This window comes from Acanthochromis polyacanthus, chromosome 7, assembly GCF_021347895.1.
Source record: "Acanthochromis polyacanthus isolate Apoly-LR-REF ecotype Palm Island chromosome 7, KAUST_Apoly_ChrSc, whole genome shotgun sequence".
NCBI classification, from domain to species: domain Eukaryota; kingdom Metazoa; phylum Chordata; class Actinopteri; family Pomacentridae; genus Acanthochromis; species Acanthochromis polyacanthus.
Genome location: NC_067119.1, coordinates 30766951 through 30786988, shown reverse-complemented (window position 1 = coordinate 30786988; position 20038 = coordinate 30766951). Strand labels below are relative to the sequence as shown.

The window sequence follows — 20038 nt, the reverse complement described above, 5'->3', positions numbered from 1 at the left end:
TTTGCTCGATTTTGTTGCATATCTGAAACTAGACACCACATTTACAGCAACTATTGTCATTTTGGTCACATTAGGCCAGCATCAGGGGCTATTAGTGTGTTAAATTAGGCCTGTATTTATGCACAAAGCGATAGGCAGATGGATGTAAGAACAGAATCTGAGGGGCCCTTTTGTTCCTTGGTGCCTTTGGTGGTGGATCTGACAGGAAGGGAACAAGAGCGTAGCAAAAAGCCCCGCTTAAAAAGCTCCCAGCCATACCAGCCTTGTCAGCGACGCCACAATTAGAGACTAGATCACTGGCGCTTCCCAGCGAGAAACATCTCACCACCACTCCTCAATGGAACTCTTTCGTTTGAGGAACACACTCAAAGCGGGGTTTTAAAACGTTTCGGATGGCTAATCACTCTCAGGATGAAAGGCCCTGGCGTGTTCGTTTGTCTCAGCGTGGGGAGCTTCCCTTGCCGTTTCTCTGTCTCTGATTCTGATTGTTTTTGTTCGTTTCTTTTACAGCAGGCAGGCGAGGCAGGCGAGCTGGCAGGCAGCGCTGTTTGAAGGTGCAGTCAGACCCGAGTGCAGGCCTGATGCTTTGTAGTGATATTTCCAGCAGCACAATCTCATTACTTTTTGACGTGGGAGATGCGTGCAGGGGCGGATTGTCATTTCACGCTGTCAAAAGTTCCATGAGGGAACGGAGACGGCAACAGAACTTCAATGACCTGCATGCCTCTGGCTCATCAAGACTGAATACATTAAACCAAATAACACAGATAAAGCCCAATGAACCAGATCCTTGAAGATGCTTGTAAACTTAATGTCCAGTCCCCAGGGGTGTTGAAGGAATCTCTCTGCTCATCTATAATCCTTGCAATCAGATGTATTTCAAATCCTTCTAAACCTGTTACTCTACACCCAGCAAACCTAATTGGCCCACACATAGCACTGCATATGCAGCTAGACAGCTCATATACATATGTAGCTAAGACAAACAGGCCTTTGTGTTTTAAGGGGAAAAAGTCCTGTGGGGCAGCAGTCCACACCTCTCAGAAATGGTGAGAGCTGCTGAAGGTTTTCACATGGAACAATCGGTGGCGGTTCCTCCCTTTAAAAAAACACAAAACAAACAAAAAAACACAACTGGGGGATGCCCCTCAAAGTTGATTTCACACGGACTTCTTCAATACAGAGAGAAAATTTGCCCTGTTTAAGAAGCTGCCAGGCACTGATTGAAGCGCCTGGTAACTATGCAAACCCCAGCCTGTTGCTGGGGTGACTGCCCCAAAGTGCTTCCTGGGTAATTTTCGAGGTCACTGGTTTGTGCACGCCTATGTGGTGCAGATGGGCCCACCCTCATTCAAGGCCCAGCAGGAGCTCTTTCATTAGGCCCAGTGAATGGCCTCATTCATCCCCTTCACCTCAATTGGTCACGCTGCGTCTCCACAGAGGGCCCAGGACAAACTTTTCTCTCTTTCCACTCCCTGATCATCCACGCACCACCCACCTCAGTCATGCTTCAGTGTTGTCCAGGAGCATGTGGTGGCCGAAGCTTCAGAGCTCATCTCTGGCAACTACCTTGGACGGACTAATAGGTGGAATGTAACGGGCTACTGGCTTGCTGTCTTCTTAAAGAAGTTCTGAACAACTGACATGCATGACATTGATATAGATCAAGATAGATATTTATAACTAACGTAGTAAATATCTTTAGCCATGGAACGATTAATGAAGCACGAGCCCATAAAAAGAATCGTAATTCATTTTCAGAGACACGATTAAGGTGCAGTACTTTGTCCAGATCTTTAGGACTTATCTCTATATTAATCCCAGTGTCATGTTCTGTAATCACATTTCTATCTTTCTGTTGCACAAAAAGCCCCAATAAGACATTTCCAGCAAAACTTCTGCAGAATCATTTCATTCCTAAGTTGCCACACTCTCCATTGAGTCACTCCTGTAGCTGCAGTGCTTAGGCATGCTACTGAGTCCTCTATTCCCTGCCTCTTTTTGGCCCTCAAGTGAGTCTCAGGTCTGGCTTAGTGAGAAGTGACTAATTGTCTTGAGTTGTTAGTGTGCCTGGAATGAGATCCACTTCAATCGGTGACAGGGTGCACAATAATTTTGTTTCTCCTTTCCTCCTCCCCTCTCTCTCTTTTTCCCTCTTGCAGCAGATTTAGCCCCTCTGCTTCTCAAGCTACTGAGCTGTAAAATTGACTGGACAGCAGGCAGTATACAGAATGAGACCTGGCATCGTGGACGCACTAACCTTGAGGAGGGCCACTGCAGCTGGCTGCACCTAAAGAGATGGAGACAGAACATCAGCCATATTGGACTGAGAAAGGTTAAAATGAGGAGGGAGGAAAGACCAAAGGCAGAGAGAAAGGCAGAAACCCTTGCTGAAGAGACAATATGACAGCTTGGCAAAGCAGGTGTAAAGCAGCATGAGGATGAACATACAATCTACAAACAGACTACAGCGAATCAACCACAGGATGAAAAAAAAATGGAGGAAGCAGTGGCACAGTCTCTCAGCTACTGCAGTGCAAGTACACGGCTAGCATACCTATGAAGCTCTGCAGTTTGAACCTTTGCCAGCAGTGAAAAGTAACTTAGTACATTTACTCAAGTACTGTACTTCTGTTTTCTGCTACTTCTTCACCACTATTTCAGCAGGAGATATTGTTCTTTTTACTTTCGTACAAGCTTAAGTTACTTTTGAGATGCAGATTTTATACAATGGATAACATTCAAGCTTTTAAAATACAACACCTTGTAAAAAAGGAAGTCAGTGGTTTCCAGCCCTTTTGGATTCTTGGAGAAAGCCACGTGCAGTTGGAGTGACATTTCAGATGTCTATGAGTTGTTAAAAGCTCCACCAAATAGTGAGTTTTGCCTCTAAACTTCTCACATGGTTTTATTTCAAAAAATGTTGAAATGATCCAATACATCAGCAAAAATCAAAGATTAGAGGAAGCGTCTAAAAACCGAAAACAGATTTGTGGATCAGAACACTTCCTCTTCTCCTCTCCTTTCCCATTAATAAAGTGATTTATCTGCTGTCCCTGTATATAAAACCGGATATAAAGTGGTTCAAACCTGCTCCACCTCCAGCAGCTCCAACAGTAACATGGTGCTGGTGTGCTATTAATAATCCAATGATGTCATATATAATAACATATCAGTCAGACAGACCAAACCTGTATTTCTATTTTAATACTTTAACTACATTTTGCTGATAATTTAAATCTACTTTAATTTGAGTAGGATTTTTTTATGCAGGACTTTTACTCATCATCAAGTAAGTTTACATTGTTGGATTGGAGTTTTTACTTCAGTGAAAGGGCTGAATATTTCCATCACTGATCTTTGTGTACCGAAAACTAAAATGTCTGGTGAAAACGGTGTACCATAACAGGGGCACTTCCTTGCAGTTCTAACAAAACTATCCTTTATAATGCAATCAACTTGTAATGCTACTCTTGGAACAAATCTGAGCAATCAATTACTGTGAATCATAAATACACTGGCTGTGGTTTAGATGTGAACAAATGGAGCCTCAGTCCCTTACAGATGATATTAGTGCTCTGAGCTGCTCTCTCTCCACGAGAGATTAAGCAGGTTTGTACTCTCCCAGGCGGGCAGCGCTCCCCCCTCCAGGGTCCTGCACTATCATTTGCAGGAAAATTACTTCAGTAATGAAGAATCCAGGCCCATAAATCCTCATGGCCTCACCTTCCTCCGCCGCCCAAGTCTCGCTGAACAGCTAGTAAAAATTCCCTTTAAAAAATTCATAGTGCAATTTTGCTCAAATCCCTCCCAGCAAGCACAATTATGGAACTTTCATCTCAATTGATTTATGTCCTGGGTAAAAAGAGAGGGGGGCATGTCTTGGAGGGGTGGTGGGTGGTGAAGGGGGAGAAAAAACAAGTGGTAAATCATTGTTTTTAAAAGGGAAGGAGTAGGGGCCTTTTGTCACTTTCACTGCATGTGTGTTGTAGTGCAGGCGACAGTGGTGCACGGATAAGAGGAGGCGGAAGAGGAAAGGGAGCGTCTGAAGGGTTGGAAAGCAGAAGTGAAATGGCAAAAAGGAGGAGGAGGAGGGGAGGGAGATGGGGGCGAAAGGAACGGTATTCCACTTGATTAATAACACTAATCAAATTATACAGTGTTCCACTGTGCCCTGAAATCTGGGGCCATAATGTCCTCTAATGGCGAGGTTCATGGAGCTAAACTTCAGAGGGAAAACACAGCGCTGACTGCTGCATGCCTTAATGAAGGCAGTAAAACATCCATTTCCAGAAGCCATGAAATGAAAGGCAAGATTGTAGATGTGCACCCAGTGGCTCCTCCACTGCAAAAAAAATGGAAGGCTGTTAACACAAAAGACAGTGTCGGAGTGAGCGAGAGAGACAGACAGAGAGAGATGCAGGGCCTTAAGAAGAGAAATGAGGAGAGAATAATACAAGTGAAGAGATTTAAAGGGCAAGAACACCAAGAGTAAGGGGATATAAAAAGAAAAGGGATGATGAAGTGAGGATAGAAAGACAGATTGGTAGATGCTCTGAGTGCTTTATTTCCAGAGAAGTTCTCTTCTGGCATGAAGACAATCATCTGTGTCTGCTGATTATGGATGAGCCAGGCTGCTTTACTATGTCTGTTATACTTAGTGCTGCTGACAGCAGCCACAATTCATCACTATTTAGTTGCTGATGCACCTAACCACAGCATCCACCCCCTCATCTATCTCAATACCACTCCATTAGAGAATTCCTCTGTCCATCCAGGCATGTATTGTGTTGTCCCATCTATCCATCCCAATGTCCAGTTGTCCATCCATCCATGTATGCGTTTGTCCAGTCATTCATCCTCCCATCCAACTGTATGTCCGCCTTTTCTTTTATCCATGTGTACATTCATCTATCCACCCATTCATTTTCTGTTATTTGTCTGTTGACGGTCCGTCTATCTGTCCATCAGTCTATCAATCCATCCAATCTGTGTAAATAAAATTTAGCCTCGAAAGATCTGACATGTACAACAACGCTGCTCTGACCTTAGCTGTCAGCTGGATGCTGCAGGTAAGAGGTTGGCTTGTTATCTCCAGGCATTGTGCCAAAACAGTACGACTTCTGCTGGCAGTGGTGCACTGTATGTTCGACATCAGAATATAAGCAACATGTAAATAACCCTAGGCACAGTGTGGAGTGTAGTCCTGCGGAAAACATCTACTGCATTATAACAAACTGAAACTCCACATTTGCACAAAGGCATTATGGTTCGCATTTAATCTACTAAATTGCACATGCTACAAACAATCAAATCAGCCTTTGCATCTTGAGTAAAGTAAACGTTGTTCGTAGTCCTTAGGGCAAAACTTCATCTGGAGAGCACGGAAAAAAACAACAAAGCTGAGAAAACACAGATTGCTATTGTTATTATTATCATAATTACAGTTGTGCTTATCATGCAAGCAGCCTCAATCAGGATGAAATACAGTTTCATTTGATGAAGCTTCCTGTTTTGACTGGCTGGAGTTTGGGAACCACACACTTGGCTGGTGTGCCAAAAACTCAATCAGGCGCAATTACATAGCCATCAGATAGAAATGTAATTGATTTGAAAGCTGACATGAGATATAACTACATTACAGTGGAGGCACAGTGGGGAGGCTCCTTGGGGACAGGGCCTACGGGGAGCTCATTACCGCCAAGCTTTGAATTATTGAGTGCTACGGCAGTGACATTGAGGAATAGAGGCGGGTGATTGGCTGCAACAACTCTGCAAGTGTTTATCTCAACTTACAGCAACCTAAGACATCAGAAGGAGTTATCTGCCTGTGCATGAATATTGCAGAGGAAGAAGTTGTAATGGTTTATAATTGAAAGGGTTCAGGCCAAGGTGGAGCCCACGGGTGCACATCATGCGCTATTTGTATCTCTAATGTTTGTAATGACTATAAACCAGCTTGTTTCAATAGCAGTGACACCAGTTAGTCACTGGGTCACACATTTAGTTTCTATTTATTGTCGGGAAGCATCACGTCAACCCTGCACAATGTGCTTCGCTGACAAAGGACGGTGTTTTCCAAAAATTACTTTCGCTTAAGTAAAGTGTCTGCTTGGTTGTTTTTTTTTTTTGTGTGTGATTCGGTGTGGTTGTTGCTGAGCTTGATAGTTTTTTAGCTAGCAGCGTGAGAAACACAGTGGTGTACGTGAGCGAAGGTGTCTGTGTGAAGTCATTCACTGGTGATTGTTTTATTTTACCAGAAATTGTTCCATTTTGTCTACTTCTTCTTTACAGACACAAAGAGCTTAAATTAGGTGGAAACCTCCCATGAGTCCAGGGGTTGAAGAAGCACATCGGCCTGACCCTGACCACCAGCCTACGGGTCTTTTCCCTAAAGTGCTGAGAGATGACTGCAGAGAGGATAAAGATATAAGTCACAGTAGAGGGGTCTCTGCATCCCCCAGGAAACTGGTGACTGCCTACCTCTGGGAAAACGATGCCCCCTAGGCTTCTGCCACTGATCTTCCTCTGTCTCTCTTGTTCTTTCTATCACTCTTCTCTCTCTCCTCACACAGCCCTCCTGTGAGCTTTCTCACAAAAATGAGAACTCAATTAATTCAGGCGAAATGAGGACGAGGGAGGAGGAGGCGGAGGCCTCAGGAGCCCAGAGAGACAGAGAATGAGAGGAGAGGAAAGCCTAACAGAGCCGCTTGACGATCTGTGGCCTGGAAACAGCAAACAGAGCATGGGGTGACTGTGCATGTGCATTAAGTCTTTAGCTGAGTTAATCCTGTCTGCAGTTTAAACATGGCTGATGAACGAACGCTCCTCACTACAGAGGGGGATGCTGGGTAAACAGACAGGTCAGAGGGAGGCCGAGAAAAGGAAAAGAGCAAAGCCTGAAAGTGTTGAGGACAGAGGAGGCATGATTAAAAACATGCTGACACTCAGTCCTCATGGTGTTGTTTATTACATGGATGCTGGGATGGTCTCACAGGTTGACCTTTTGTTAGAGGTCAGCAATGACTTGAATAGACATTTCAGCTATAATGGGATAATGGTTACAGACACCATGAATGTGAAATTGCAATTCTAAATGGTTGCACTAGATCTCCTTAGAATAACCTACATAGCGTTATTATTAGAAATACCTTACCCTCAGTTTAACCAAGGGGATTGAACACACCGCGGTGTGAAAAAGGCTTCATGTGTGTCAGCTTATGAATGTGACCTGTGACCTCTGCCCTTGAGAACAAGGACCTCACTGCTAAAGATGCAAAGTGCAGCGGGATAGACAACAGTCATCAATCTTGCGTGAGCTCGGTCACCCTGCTTAATGTTATATTAGGGTGCTACAAGCCACCACATAGCTCAGCTAATTTTCTCATAGCCTTGCAGAAAAACTGGCAGAAAACCAGCTGTTAACAGGGGCTGTCGCCAGGTTTGAGGTCACCAGTGCATACACACACACATGCACACACACATGCACACACACACACACACACACACACTGAGGCTCTATGTGGTTATAAAATGCTCGAGATGAGGTGGCACACTGCAGTATTTCCAGCAGCTACACATTACACCTGACAATAAACTGACTTTGTTTTCATCTGGATTGTTGCTTCAAGTACACAACTGTTTTCTGTGTGTGTTAATGAGAACTGAAAAAAACAAATAAAAGAAATGACCCATTTTTAGCCGAAGACTTCTTGTAAGCTGTGAGATGTTACCTCCAGTGCAACGGTGTTATAAAAGTAACCGCTTCCCTCTGACAGAGTGTAAATCTCACAGTATTCTGGGATATTTTTATGCTCCATTTTGACTGCGGTGCATATATTACAATGTTTTACCAGTCAGCTCTAGGACAAGGCTAGTAAAACAGGCAAGTCAGACAGTTCCAAATTTTCATATGATAAATACCTTGCATGTAAAGAGCCAGGGGGGACTGTGGCAAATGTGTTTCCAAGAAAATCAGTCTGCCACTAGTACTTAGAGTGATTGAATAGCCTGTAAACAGAAGCAGCAGACTTGCTTGACGCTCTCTGGGAGATACTAATATAGCTGTACTTTAAGGAGCTGAAGGGAAGGATGGAGGCGGGGCGCTGAAGTTCATGAACTAAACAGGGAGTACAGGAGCTCTTAAAATTACCCTGTCTCTGCACTTGGCCCACTCTGTGAGCTGAAACTGCAGAGTAAAAGCACAAGACCGCTGAGCAAAGTACGTCAAGTAAGTCATAAGATACCCTTGGTAAATGGCTGATAGTGTTCCTCGCATTAGCCTAAATTAAAATTAGCTCTATCCTTAACAATTTAATAAAAAAAAAAAGCCATCTGATGACACTTTCCCTCATTTATGCTTCCATCTTCTCATCTGCAAACCCCTGTGGAGAATAAATGCTTCTTTGTTCACGGTGCTTCTGAAGGGACCTTTCTGCTCCAGTGGTGTTCCAGCATCTTTATCTAAAATTCACCACAGTCAGAGATGATTTTTCCAGATCTATGTCCAATCAAGACAGTGTGGAGACTTCTGACAGTCTCGTTGATGTTGTAGGTCAAATTAGAGCCGATATGAGCATGAAAATGAATTAAGCACACAATTTAGGACTTTAGATGAAGGCAAGTCTTTGTGTCTTTGCTGCACATCAGCTGACATTGATTCCTCATTGAGCCTAAGGGTATTACGCTGATAACAACCTAAAAAGGAAGGGATCTTCCATGTACTGAATTTCTAATGAATAGAAGCATGCATCATTTTATCACAAGGCAAACAACTAAACGTGTTTGTTATTTAGTCAAAAATACATCCTGTGACCTCCAAATGTCTGACAGCAAAAGGAGTGCCAAAAGAGAGGTTCCCTTGATTGTAGCCCTCTATTTGAATAACTGGTATTTAATTTGAGATAGTGCAGTGCCCATTTCTAAAGAACTCTAACAGGAAGGAGAGAAGAGGCAGTGAGAGTTCAAACTCTGCAGCTACAGCAGTTTCGTTGGTGGTGAGCCGTTGTGAAAATGAGAGAAAAACCACAGCCTATGTGACTATTGTGCAAACATGTGAAACCACAAAGGGTGCTGTGAGTCGCTAAAAGAACAGGTTATCTATATATGGGGTTCAGCCACAGCCCAACACAAACTGAAGCTTAGTCCTGTGAAATACACACATACGTTTCGTTTTGTAGCTTGTGACAGCGGCACGTACACAGTGGAAAAACCTGATAAATGAGAAATGAAACAATGAAAGCAGATCCTTCCACCAGAGCACAAGACATCAAACTAACCTGATGAGTATAAAATCTGTATTTATAGAGCATCTTGTAATGATTTTGGAATCACTCAAAAATCTTCCTCACCATGATCAAAACACTATAAGAAATAAAGGTAGTAATCTCACAAGAAGACGTCCAGAGACTTTGACAGGAAAATTGTTCTCGATACCTGTAAACGATGAGAAACTTTCCGTTACCAAAATGTCTTCTTTTGCCAAAAAAGAAACAATTCCACAAACAGCAGGCAAGTACATCATGTGCTTGACAGTAAAGCTTTTGGCTCATCCGTATACACACATGAATCCCCAGACACCTGCACTACATCTCCTTTGACCCGAACATGAAACCGGGACAAGAAACACTATGCAGCCGTTTGGTTTTGTTTGTCCTCCTGGGCCGTCTTGGCTCTCGGAAACCTTAGCCTGGCATTCACTCTAATCCCCAGAGAATGAAAAGCAGAGCCAGCAGCATACATATGAAGCGCCAGGTGATTGCATATCTGTGACAGACCACCGTAGTAGCTTCTGAACGTGGCCCCTGCGACACCGCTAATTTGACGTCCCTTCTCCCGCTCTGCACTTGGCCTCGAGGGTAGCGAGAGTATCCACTTACATCTAGCCAGTTACCTTCAAATAACAAGAGCTGCATCAACTGATTCAATTGAGCAGAATTGCACACAGTTTATTGGCTTTTGGCTGGCGCTGGCAGGGTAGATGACAGCGGTGTGTGGAGCCGGAGAGTATCAGTTGACCCAGACTAATTATTCATAAGGCCTTGTTGTGATGGCTGCTGCTCCAGTAAGGTCAGGCAGGAGCAGCTGAGGGGAAAACAAAAACACTTCCTTCTAAAACAGAGCTGACACTGCTGGAGATCTACAAGAAACCAATAAAAGAAAATCCAGTGCCTCAAAAGGAAAAAACATCACTAATAGTAGCAAGCGGATAGCAGGGTGACAGCTATACGTTCCCAACTAGGGGTTATATTTGACTGAATGGAGGAATTAAAAGAAGCATTCATGTGTGGCTGAAAGGAGAATTGGGCATCTTGTTAAATAATAGTATCCTTGGTATCCTTACAACCACAGGCAGGCATTGCCTTGAAATTTGTAATTACAGTAATTGCGATTTCGACAAAAGCAGCCTCCAATACGGTCTTCAACGGTAAAAATATAGGTTGTGTTGCCCATGAAGAGTCAACTACAATCATCCGCCAACAAAGCTTTAATTTCAGCCTTGGGCAGAAGACATTTAAAATGCCCATATATCTGTGAAAATATTCTGAAAAACTACTTAAATGAGTCTTTGTCTGCCGCCGAAACTCAATGAGTCCAGCAAGGAAAGCAGAGAGAGCCGTGTTCACCTTTAAACTCAGATGGACTGCTTTCTCACCTCTATTTACAATCAAAATGAACCACAGAAAAGTGTACCCACAAGCACACACACACAAAAGGCCCACTTATGAGCAAGCACAATAGTGTGGCAATTAGCGGCTAGAGAGGAGGAATGCTGGATCGGTTACAGTTGTTGAATGTTAATTACAGCGTTTTACGGCATTGAGGAGATAACGAGTTAGCGCCTGGTGACAGCAGCGACACGTCCTTTAACGAGAGCCGTGGAAATTTATGAAACTTGAGATCAGGGACAATGAGGCGTTACTGGCTTGTCAGACGCTCTCCTGCTCACCCTCCCTTTGTCCTAATGAAGGCAGGCACTCGTTTCTTTCTCTTCTCTGCTTGTTCCAGCGTCTTCAGTCTGAAATGATTATTGTTCATCTAGGAAAGGTAAAAAATCAGCAGATTGGGATTCTGTCCTTGTCTGCTCTAAATACCTTATCATCTCACATCACCGCCGTCACTGCCTAATCAGCTTCTGCTACAGTTATAGGGCTGGAAAAAATAACCAGAAAACATGTGGACACATGAAGGCCAAAGATAAACATGGGGTCACATTACAGATAATTCCCCGCCTGGGGCAGGAAACATAGCCGGTAGCCAGACAAATGTGAGTGACCATTCATTCCTGTCTATCTAAATAGCGAGGGATCAAGAGCTTGGCAAAATCCGTGGGGTTAATATGGTCATGTTGTGAAGCCTGGTTTGGAATTTAGGTTAATGGAATCATTGATAGAGCTCAGCTCTAATGCCTGCAATGCTTAAGAGGATCCATACCTCATGATTTAGACAAATCCTGGGACATTCTTCAAAGTTTCCCCCACTGACCTTGGCAAGAGTCTTTGAAGAGACACACAGAAGTCTGAGGATTTCTCTGGGTCTACACAGCCATTGCTAACTACAATCCCCCAGGCTGTATCAACAGCCTAAGTGGATTTTATAGAATATTAAATCAGTTACACTGGGGCAAATGTGGGCCCCAATGGAAATATTAAGCCTAATAAACACATAAAGAGAGCTTGTTTTCTTCTTTCCCTGGCAAATTACTCTAAAGCATTTGAGCAAGAATGTACAGTAAAGAAGGGGATTCTTGAAACTGTAGCTCATGTCTAGACCTGGGCCTGGAAAAAATACTCTGGGCTCACTAGACCTTGTTCGAAACAAGTGATTTATATCTATATCAAAGTGAATTTCCTCTTATGCAGCCATATTATAAATAGAGGCCGCAGTAAGAATGCTTGTGAGAATGTAAATTTACTGATTTAACACCTAATCTCCTCAGTGAAGCTGCTGAGCTGCTACAAATGCTTGTGGTGGGAAAAACAGTCATTTATGTGGGCTGTAGCTGAGATGGAGAGTGGTGACTACCCTTGTGGAGAGAGCAAAAGAAGATCTTTTAAAACCACAGAAGACGAGGCGCCTAGAATGGTGTTCAGATGTCAATAAAAACAGGTGTTAACCAGCTTAGCTAAGATGTTAAGAGCTTGGATAATCCTAGCCTGGATCCAAGAGGGATCCGGCTCTGGAATACTAATGCTTAGGATGCACTGTTAAATCACACAGAGTTGATTAGGGGGTTGGATTTGAGTGGAACTGCTGCAAAGCTCAATTTGCATCTGCTAGCAATTATCAAGAATTGTAGAATAAGAAAACTCTGCATATAGAAAATTCTGGACTGTGACATTTTAAGCCAAAACCAAAGACACATCATCAACATAATCTGTGACGCACACATTACTCACCGGATGCACTTCACCAAGAAAAATCCCCAATAGAGAAGAAAAGTATCGTTTTATTTAATCTTTTTGATTTGAGTAGTTTCAGATTGGAAGACAGATAAATAAATGAATCACATACTAAGTGGCGTTCCATTTGAGATGCATTGTAATCGCATTCAGCATGCAGACTCTTATTGCTCATGACCATCGAGAAACCACACTATCTAGAAACCACAACGTTCCGTTCTGCATCAGCTTGTCGTCATCTGTCATTCATTTGTGCTCACCATGAAAAAAATATCTTTCTATACGCTATGGCTCTGTGTCTACGGCTTTATCACTTAATCTACATAAAAAGCCTTTGAAAACAGCCTCAGACAACATCATCCAACTGAAGAGTTGTGGTGCCAATGGCTCTACAACTGCAGGTCAAGTCCAATCAATGCCACCAATAGTCAAGAAAACTATTAGCAGTAGATTATGCTACACTATATATAGTGTGTGTGCTACCCAAAGGCAGGCAAAGTGATGATTTCAACAAACCTGAAAGCAATGAGTATTACAACTACAGATCCTCACTGCATATTTGTTTCATGTTGAAGATTTTGCATTGCACATACAGTACCGTTCAAAAGTTTGGGGTCACACAGACAATTTCATGCTTCCTACGATAACTGACACTTTTCTTCATGTGCTAGCATAATTGCACAAGGGTTTTCTGATCATCAATGAGCCTTTCAACACCATTAGCTAACACAATGTAGCATTAGAACACAGGAGTGATGGTTGCTGGAAATGTTCCTCTGTACCACTATGGAGATATTCCATTAAAAATCAGCCGTTTCCAGCTAGAACAGTCATTTACCACATTAACAATGTCTACACTGTTTTTCTGATCAATTTAAGGTTATCTTCATTTTTTTAAAAATGCTTTTCTTTCAAAAATAAGAACATTTCTAAGTGATCCCAAACTTTTCAATGGTAGTGTACATACCCACACAGTTTGTTGCTTTGTTTAGTACTGAGTTCATATGTCTTTATGGGCCCCCAGGCTGCTGAGGGGATTGGTTTCTCTCTTCTGTATACCAACAATGTGTTTACACATATATAGGTTATCGGGTGTAGAAATGTATAATCCGTCCATTCATTATCTATACATTGCTTAATCCTCATTAGGGTCATGGGGGTGCTGGAGTGTATCCCAGCTGTCTTAGGGCAGGGAACGCTCAGGTCACCAGTCTATCACAGGACTACACAGAGAGACAAACAAGCACAGTCACATTCACACCTACGGACAATTTAGAAATATCAATTCACCTCAGCATGTTTGTAGACTGTGAGAGGAGGCCAGAGTGCCTGGTGAAAATCCACACCTGTACAGGGAGAACATGCAAACTCCATGCAGAAAGATCCCAGGCCCAGGTCAGGACTGGAACCGGGGATCTTCTAGCTGCAAGGCAACAGTGTTAACCACCGATCCACTGTGCAGCCCCAAAATGTATAATATTATTTTATGTTATTACAAATAGTAACTGAACAACGTCTGGGTGCAACTTGTCAGCAAATTGTTGAAAGATACATTCAGCGTGGTTAAATGCCCTTTGAGATTTGATGTGCAGAGTAGTATGAAAAATGGATAACTTGTAGAGTTTGTAATAATGTACTAGTAAACTATCTATAGCATGTAGACCTCCCTTTTTAAAAAAAAAAAAAAATCCAGTATTGGTAACATTTGTGATCACATTGAAAATTATTATACATGTTGATTCCATTTTTTTTTACATTTCTGTAAAAATAATAGTTCAGTTTTGCAATTATTACTTTATTATATTGCACAAAATACATGTTTGAGTTCTCTCGACTTCTAGACATGTCAGTGCTGTTTCTGTGAAATGAACCACAGTGGGGAATAATGTGAAGGGACCAAAAATGCTCAGAAACTGGTTGGATTTCAAAAGGTTAACGTATAATAAACCTAAATTTGACAAAAGAAAAAATGACTTTCTTGAAAGTTCTCCAGAAATGATAATTTTAAAGAAGTGCAGTTTTAACATGCTGCAATAATGACACACTATCAGTGTTCAAGAAAGTTTCTTTGTTACAATTTACATCACTGAGGGGCAGATACATCAAAGTAGTGAACTAGTGAATGTGTTCATTTTCTGCTAAACTTATCTCAACACAAACAGATAGCACCTAAAGCAAAGCAGCCGCTCGTAAAACGCACTGAAAGAGCATCTTCACAAGGAAGCATGTGCCCCAAGAAAAAAAAAGCAACAAACATGGTCTTATCTTGCAAAAATAAATCCAAAGTGAGCAAACACACTCCATCTCTCCCTGAAACCACTCCCATGTGGTGAAAAGCCTTCATCAATCTCCAGGATGACACCTCCATTTGGACCAAACAGAATAAATAAATGCGCCACTCATCTCTGTTTCACTTAATCGACTTTGAATGCACCAGCTCACCCGCTATATACATTCATACACTCTTACATGCCGCCCCATAATCAAATCAGCATCTGGTGTCAGGGTGGCTTGTGGTTCAGGGTGTTCTGATTTGTAAACACCACCTGCCAGTTCTCACTCCTCTTCACTCGTCGGGCGACATTAGCACAAGCGTGAAATGTGATTTTGCGTTGAGCGAACCTCTGCGCTAAGCACATCTGAGTCTGCCCACCTGGAAAGCAGGCATAAATAATCTACGGTGACCTAAGTCAGAGGGAGTTGTCATGCATAAGACACTAGCCAGACAGCTGCAGCAACACAGTCCTGCAGGATAAACTGTTAAGTCCAGTTGATTTCATCCTCACTGATTTGGACGAGGGATTTTTGTTGCATTAATTCGGTGTTGTCTCCTTCTGTGTATTTTATTCGACTCAAGCAACCAAGTGAACTATTATCCTGGAGACACATTATAGGAGCAGAAACACAAGCTAATAAAATGTAATGAAAACGCTAGGCATTGCATGGTTGAGAGACAAAGAAAATATAAATGCTTCCTTGTATTTTTAGAACTGCATGATGGACTGAAGTACAATCCTTGTAAATGCAAAATCTGTGTTTGCATGTGGCCTTTTTCATTTTTATCTGGCTATCATTACTAGACCCTTGTTAATCACACACACTGAGCTATTGATTCAAAACCTTAAAACACTACACAATTCAAAGAGATCAATCATAAGACAATTTATGTTGGTCAGGTTTGGTTAATATGATGCCACTTCACGCCTTCTGCATGATCACACATAATGCAATCAGATTTCCATCGACAGAGCGCCTAAACTATGATTAAAAAGAAGGAGAGATATTCACTATTCAGCACTCTGCACTTGGCATCTTGCGTTGTGTACGCCCAATGGACTGGAACATGGAGGAACAGACGTATCACCTTTAAGTTACTGGTGGCTTGCCTTTTGATGAATGTCAACAAAGCAGTTACCAGGGAGGAAATGAGAAAAAGAGAGAGAGAACGGGAGAGGAGAGGGGGAAAGAACACACAATTATAAAAGCTTCAATTTCTTCAGAGAACCATAAAGTCTCGTCCCAGAAGGGCAGCTGAGCACAAATCAATTTCTTTCAGTCGATTACAAGCACTGAGGTTCTAACCTTCATTTGTGAGTCTAATACTCCAACAGTTATGTAGAACACATACCAATTAAGCAATTCTGCTGGAATAAGAGGGCCATGAACTGACGCGATTATGGAGGCCGAGCCCCTGGGGAGGTCGGGTTATCGGCTCAGGAGCAGGGAGGACAAGGGGAGCAGAGCAGGAGAGAACGGGGGAGAAAAATGGTGAAGGGAGAAGAGAGATGGAACCGAAGGAAAAAGTCATTTATTAAGTCTAATACTCTGTGAAATGTTCCCATGGTAATAAGGCGGGGAGATTGCGTTAATATCAGGGAGCCATGCAGAAAAGGTCACTCGATATCTGCACCGCCCACCGGGGTCGTGCTGACGGGAGCTGCTCAAACACATCTGATAATGCTCTCAGCGTCGTCGCTCGGCGCCAGAGGTCGAGTGGATGGGAGCTTGGGGAAAGATGCCATTTGTGGAAATTGCACTGATGTACCGCTGCGTGCTGACACAATTCTCACTGCTGGCGTTGGCTCGGTGCAGACAGCTGTACGGCGAATGAATGGAATAAGCGTGATGACACCCAGTCAAAGATTATCAGCCATAAATGCATGGCTCTGTGGCGCATTATGCTTTTCCGCTAAGTTTTGATTTTGCAATCATTCATCTCCACAAAGACATGAATATAAAGGAAAAGCGAGCAGGATCTTCTCTCTGATTTTCAGTATCTGTTTGCCCACAGGCTCATGAAAGGAAATGCATTAGAGGCACTCTCCATCTTTCTATTGTCACAAGCTAAATCTGATGCCATTTTCCTCTTGATTTAAAGAGCCTGGATGCATCTCTCCAGATATGTGGAGATCAACACATTGTCATTCACTGCTGAGGTGCCAGAAGATTTATGGTAATTCCTGATAGCATGTGATAGGATGCAGCCCATAAACCCATGTGAGGTATGTGTTTCTATGGTAACCCTTCCTTCTATTCGCTAGCCCTATGCGCCTTGGCGTTTTACTTTTTTCCCTGCATTGTAGGCGCTGTCTATTTGAATGCTAGTGGTAGGAATGAGATGCAGATTTGTGGCAAAGCAGAGACACAGATGTTTCCTCATTGCCTTTTAATCTCTTATTCCCTCAGCGCCTGGCAAGAAACACTCCCCCTTTAGAATGGTAATTGGACGAGATGAATAATAAACAAAACGAAAACAGACCAATGTTTATAGGGAGCATTTTAACACTTTGGAATGATCACACTTTATGGCTATTATTAGCACAGAGACAAAAGCGAGCGCTGCTTCTTCTGGGAATAATAAAGGACTGAGCTTTAACTCGTCTAATCAGTAGGAGACCTATCAGGGTCTGGCAGAGGACGGCGATGCTTTGCTCATTAAGGCAGAGCAGCTCACACTCCATCACTGCATTTGCATTTTCACTGATTTTCTGTTCTCGACAGTCATTTATACAGTCCAACACATCAGGCATCTGAACATATATATGAACAATCATAGCCTTTACATTCCAACATTAATGTATCATTTTATGTCTTCATCCACATCTTTTGCTTTTCTAATGGTCTGAGTTCCATATGTGTAGCATACGCGCAATAAAATCCCCCCAAACTCAGACTGCAGCTTGGCAGATTCATTGCTTGTAAATTAAAAATAATGATTTCATTACGTTCCGTCTGGCCCGATGTCATATAGTGAACACTTTTCCATCGTCTCTCATCCAGCCAAACATCAACCACCATATCAGGAGGTGCTCCGTGTATTTGTTGACAGCACTGAGATAAATGTGGATATTTCAACACCGTGTGATATAGAAAACCGGCTATTTGCATGAAAAGCCTGTCCCTCTTTCTCCCCGGAGAGCTTTATTACAGGAGGAGATTTCAAACGCTATCAAATGTGCCAAACATTTACTTTGATAACTCCATCAGATGGCTCCCTGGGTTTAATGGCAGCAATCTGAGAGTGCTGAGGCACATGCCTAAAGCGCAGACAATAATGGCGGTGAGAAATACGAGGAAGGGATGAATAAAATCTCTTTAAAAAGTTCATAAATAATGCACCTTGCGGACTAGAGAGTTGTTGCCTATTTAACTATGCATGCCTCTTCCTGGTTCCTCTGCTGGCAGAGACACAAACACAGCATGTATTGTGGGTCAACATGACAGCACAGGAGGAAGACAACATGGGGCTCCATCAATCCTCTCAGCCTCGGCCTCCCGCCCACGAGGAGCAATCGCCCCCCAATGGGAGATTTCCAGCCCCACGATGACGACACCAACGAGCATATTTTTTCCACTGTGCTGAAACACATAACAACAAAAGGGAAATCTACCGAATGACCGACTGCTTGCCAAAATGAGGAAGAAGAAGAAAATGGGAAAAAAACAAAGTGCAGGACTAATTATCCAATTAATGTGCAATTAAGCCCATGCGGCCTAATGGTCTGTGTTGGATTTGGTAATAGCTCTACCAGACTGAGGAGCCTATTAAACTAACTGTAGGCTGCTGTATGGAGCAGAAAGCCTCAAATGCTGTCACCCAGTAGCAGGATGTTACAATTACAGCAGCTGTCTACATTATAACTCAATAAAAAATGTATATTGTGCTTTGAGCTCAGCCGTGCTCACTGCAAATCCAAGAGAAAAAAAAATCAAACCCCCCTGACACAAAATTCAACAAAGCATTTCATTAAGATTTTCATTATCTGCCATAGCAGAGTTTGCTAATAAATGCTAATTATATTCAAGCTAATATTTAATCACACACAATTTCCCCAGTCAACTCAGTTTGAGGAAATACTAATTCTAATGAACGCATTCACAGTGCAGTTTATGAAGTTCAGCAGTGGCGAACTGAGACAGGAAATGTAGAATGATGTTCAAAAATGCTTTTTCAACTATGAGCGTTATTAGCTTTGACTAATTTCCTACCCTAATGAGATCCACTTGGAGGGGTATTTTGGTACAATTAATAATGCACACAGCATAATCAGAAACATAAATATTTATCATTTAGTGCGTCTGTCTCGTATAGGCGGTGGTGAGTGCAGACAAGCCTATTGACTGTGCAGCGCAGAAGCACAACAGTGCACGTTTGCTATGTTTATACTGTAATTCATGTATTAAATCCCAATCAGGCACACATTTGGATTCACTCATTGGATCTTTTTTGCTGATTTTTAATGTACTGACTGATTAAGCTAACTTGCAGCAGTCGCAGTGCCAATATCAACTCTACATTCTGAGATGAATACAAGCTTCATGAGTGCAATCACTTAAAACTTAACAAAAACAATCTTATTTCTGAACAGTTGTTTCGCATAATGTTTGGCCTGTGCAGTTACTTGGCAAGCTACCTTGTGCGTGGGACTTTCAAACTGAATCTGCCATTCCTAAATTAGTAGAGTCTGAGCTATAACAATTGCAGTAAATAAAGATCAGCCACCACATTAAAACCACCTGCCTAATATGAAGGTTTATCAAAAAGAGACTGTGGTGAGTGTACAGTGAGCGTGTCAAGATGTGCTATCAACAGCGAGATCTGTGTTAGAAATGTTTTTGTGACATCCACATTAGTGCCAGAAAACAAAGTTTCCCAGCAGAACATTGCACTGTAATGAGGTGATCAATGTAACCCACTAATGGCTTCAATGTTGTGACATATCAGGGTTAAAACATCTTGGGCTGCTCATTTGGAACTTTGAAATTTCTAAATGTGATCCAGTTTAGGGGATTGTTAGACACCAATGTCCTGTTGAGAAATGCTACATTGCAGAAAATATTACTCCATCTAGGAACAGTGGAGATATGTAATGATTAATGTCTGTTTGTCTGTTTGTCTGATAGCAACATTACTTAAAAACAGACTACCAGATTTGGATGAAATTTTCAGGGAAGGTCAGAAATGACATAAGGATCAAGTGATTAGATTTTGCCAGTGATGTGGCTTTTAGTCGGGATCCATGGATTTGTTAAAGATTTCTGTATCACTGCAAGATAGCGGCACAGCATCACTGTAACTACAGGCGCTTTTCCACTAGCACCTACTCGGCTCGACCCTACTCAACTCAACTCGGTTT

The 20038-nt window shown here is 42.4% G+C and overlaps 1 protein-coding gene across 1 annotated transcript in view; it reads right to left on the bottom strand.

Moving 5' to 3' along the window:
• fbrsl1 (fibrosin-like 1) overlaps positions 1-20038 on the bottom strand; it is a 340438-nt gene that overhangs the window by 109881 nt on the left and 210519 nt on the right. Inside the window, 1 exon segment of the mRNA XM_051950361.1 lies at positions 2261-2290. Coding sequence (XP_051806321.1) covers positions 2261-2290 — 30 coding nt within the window.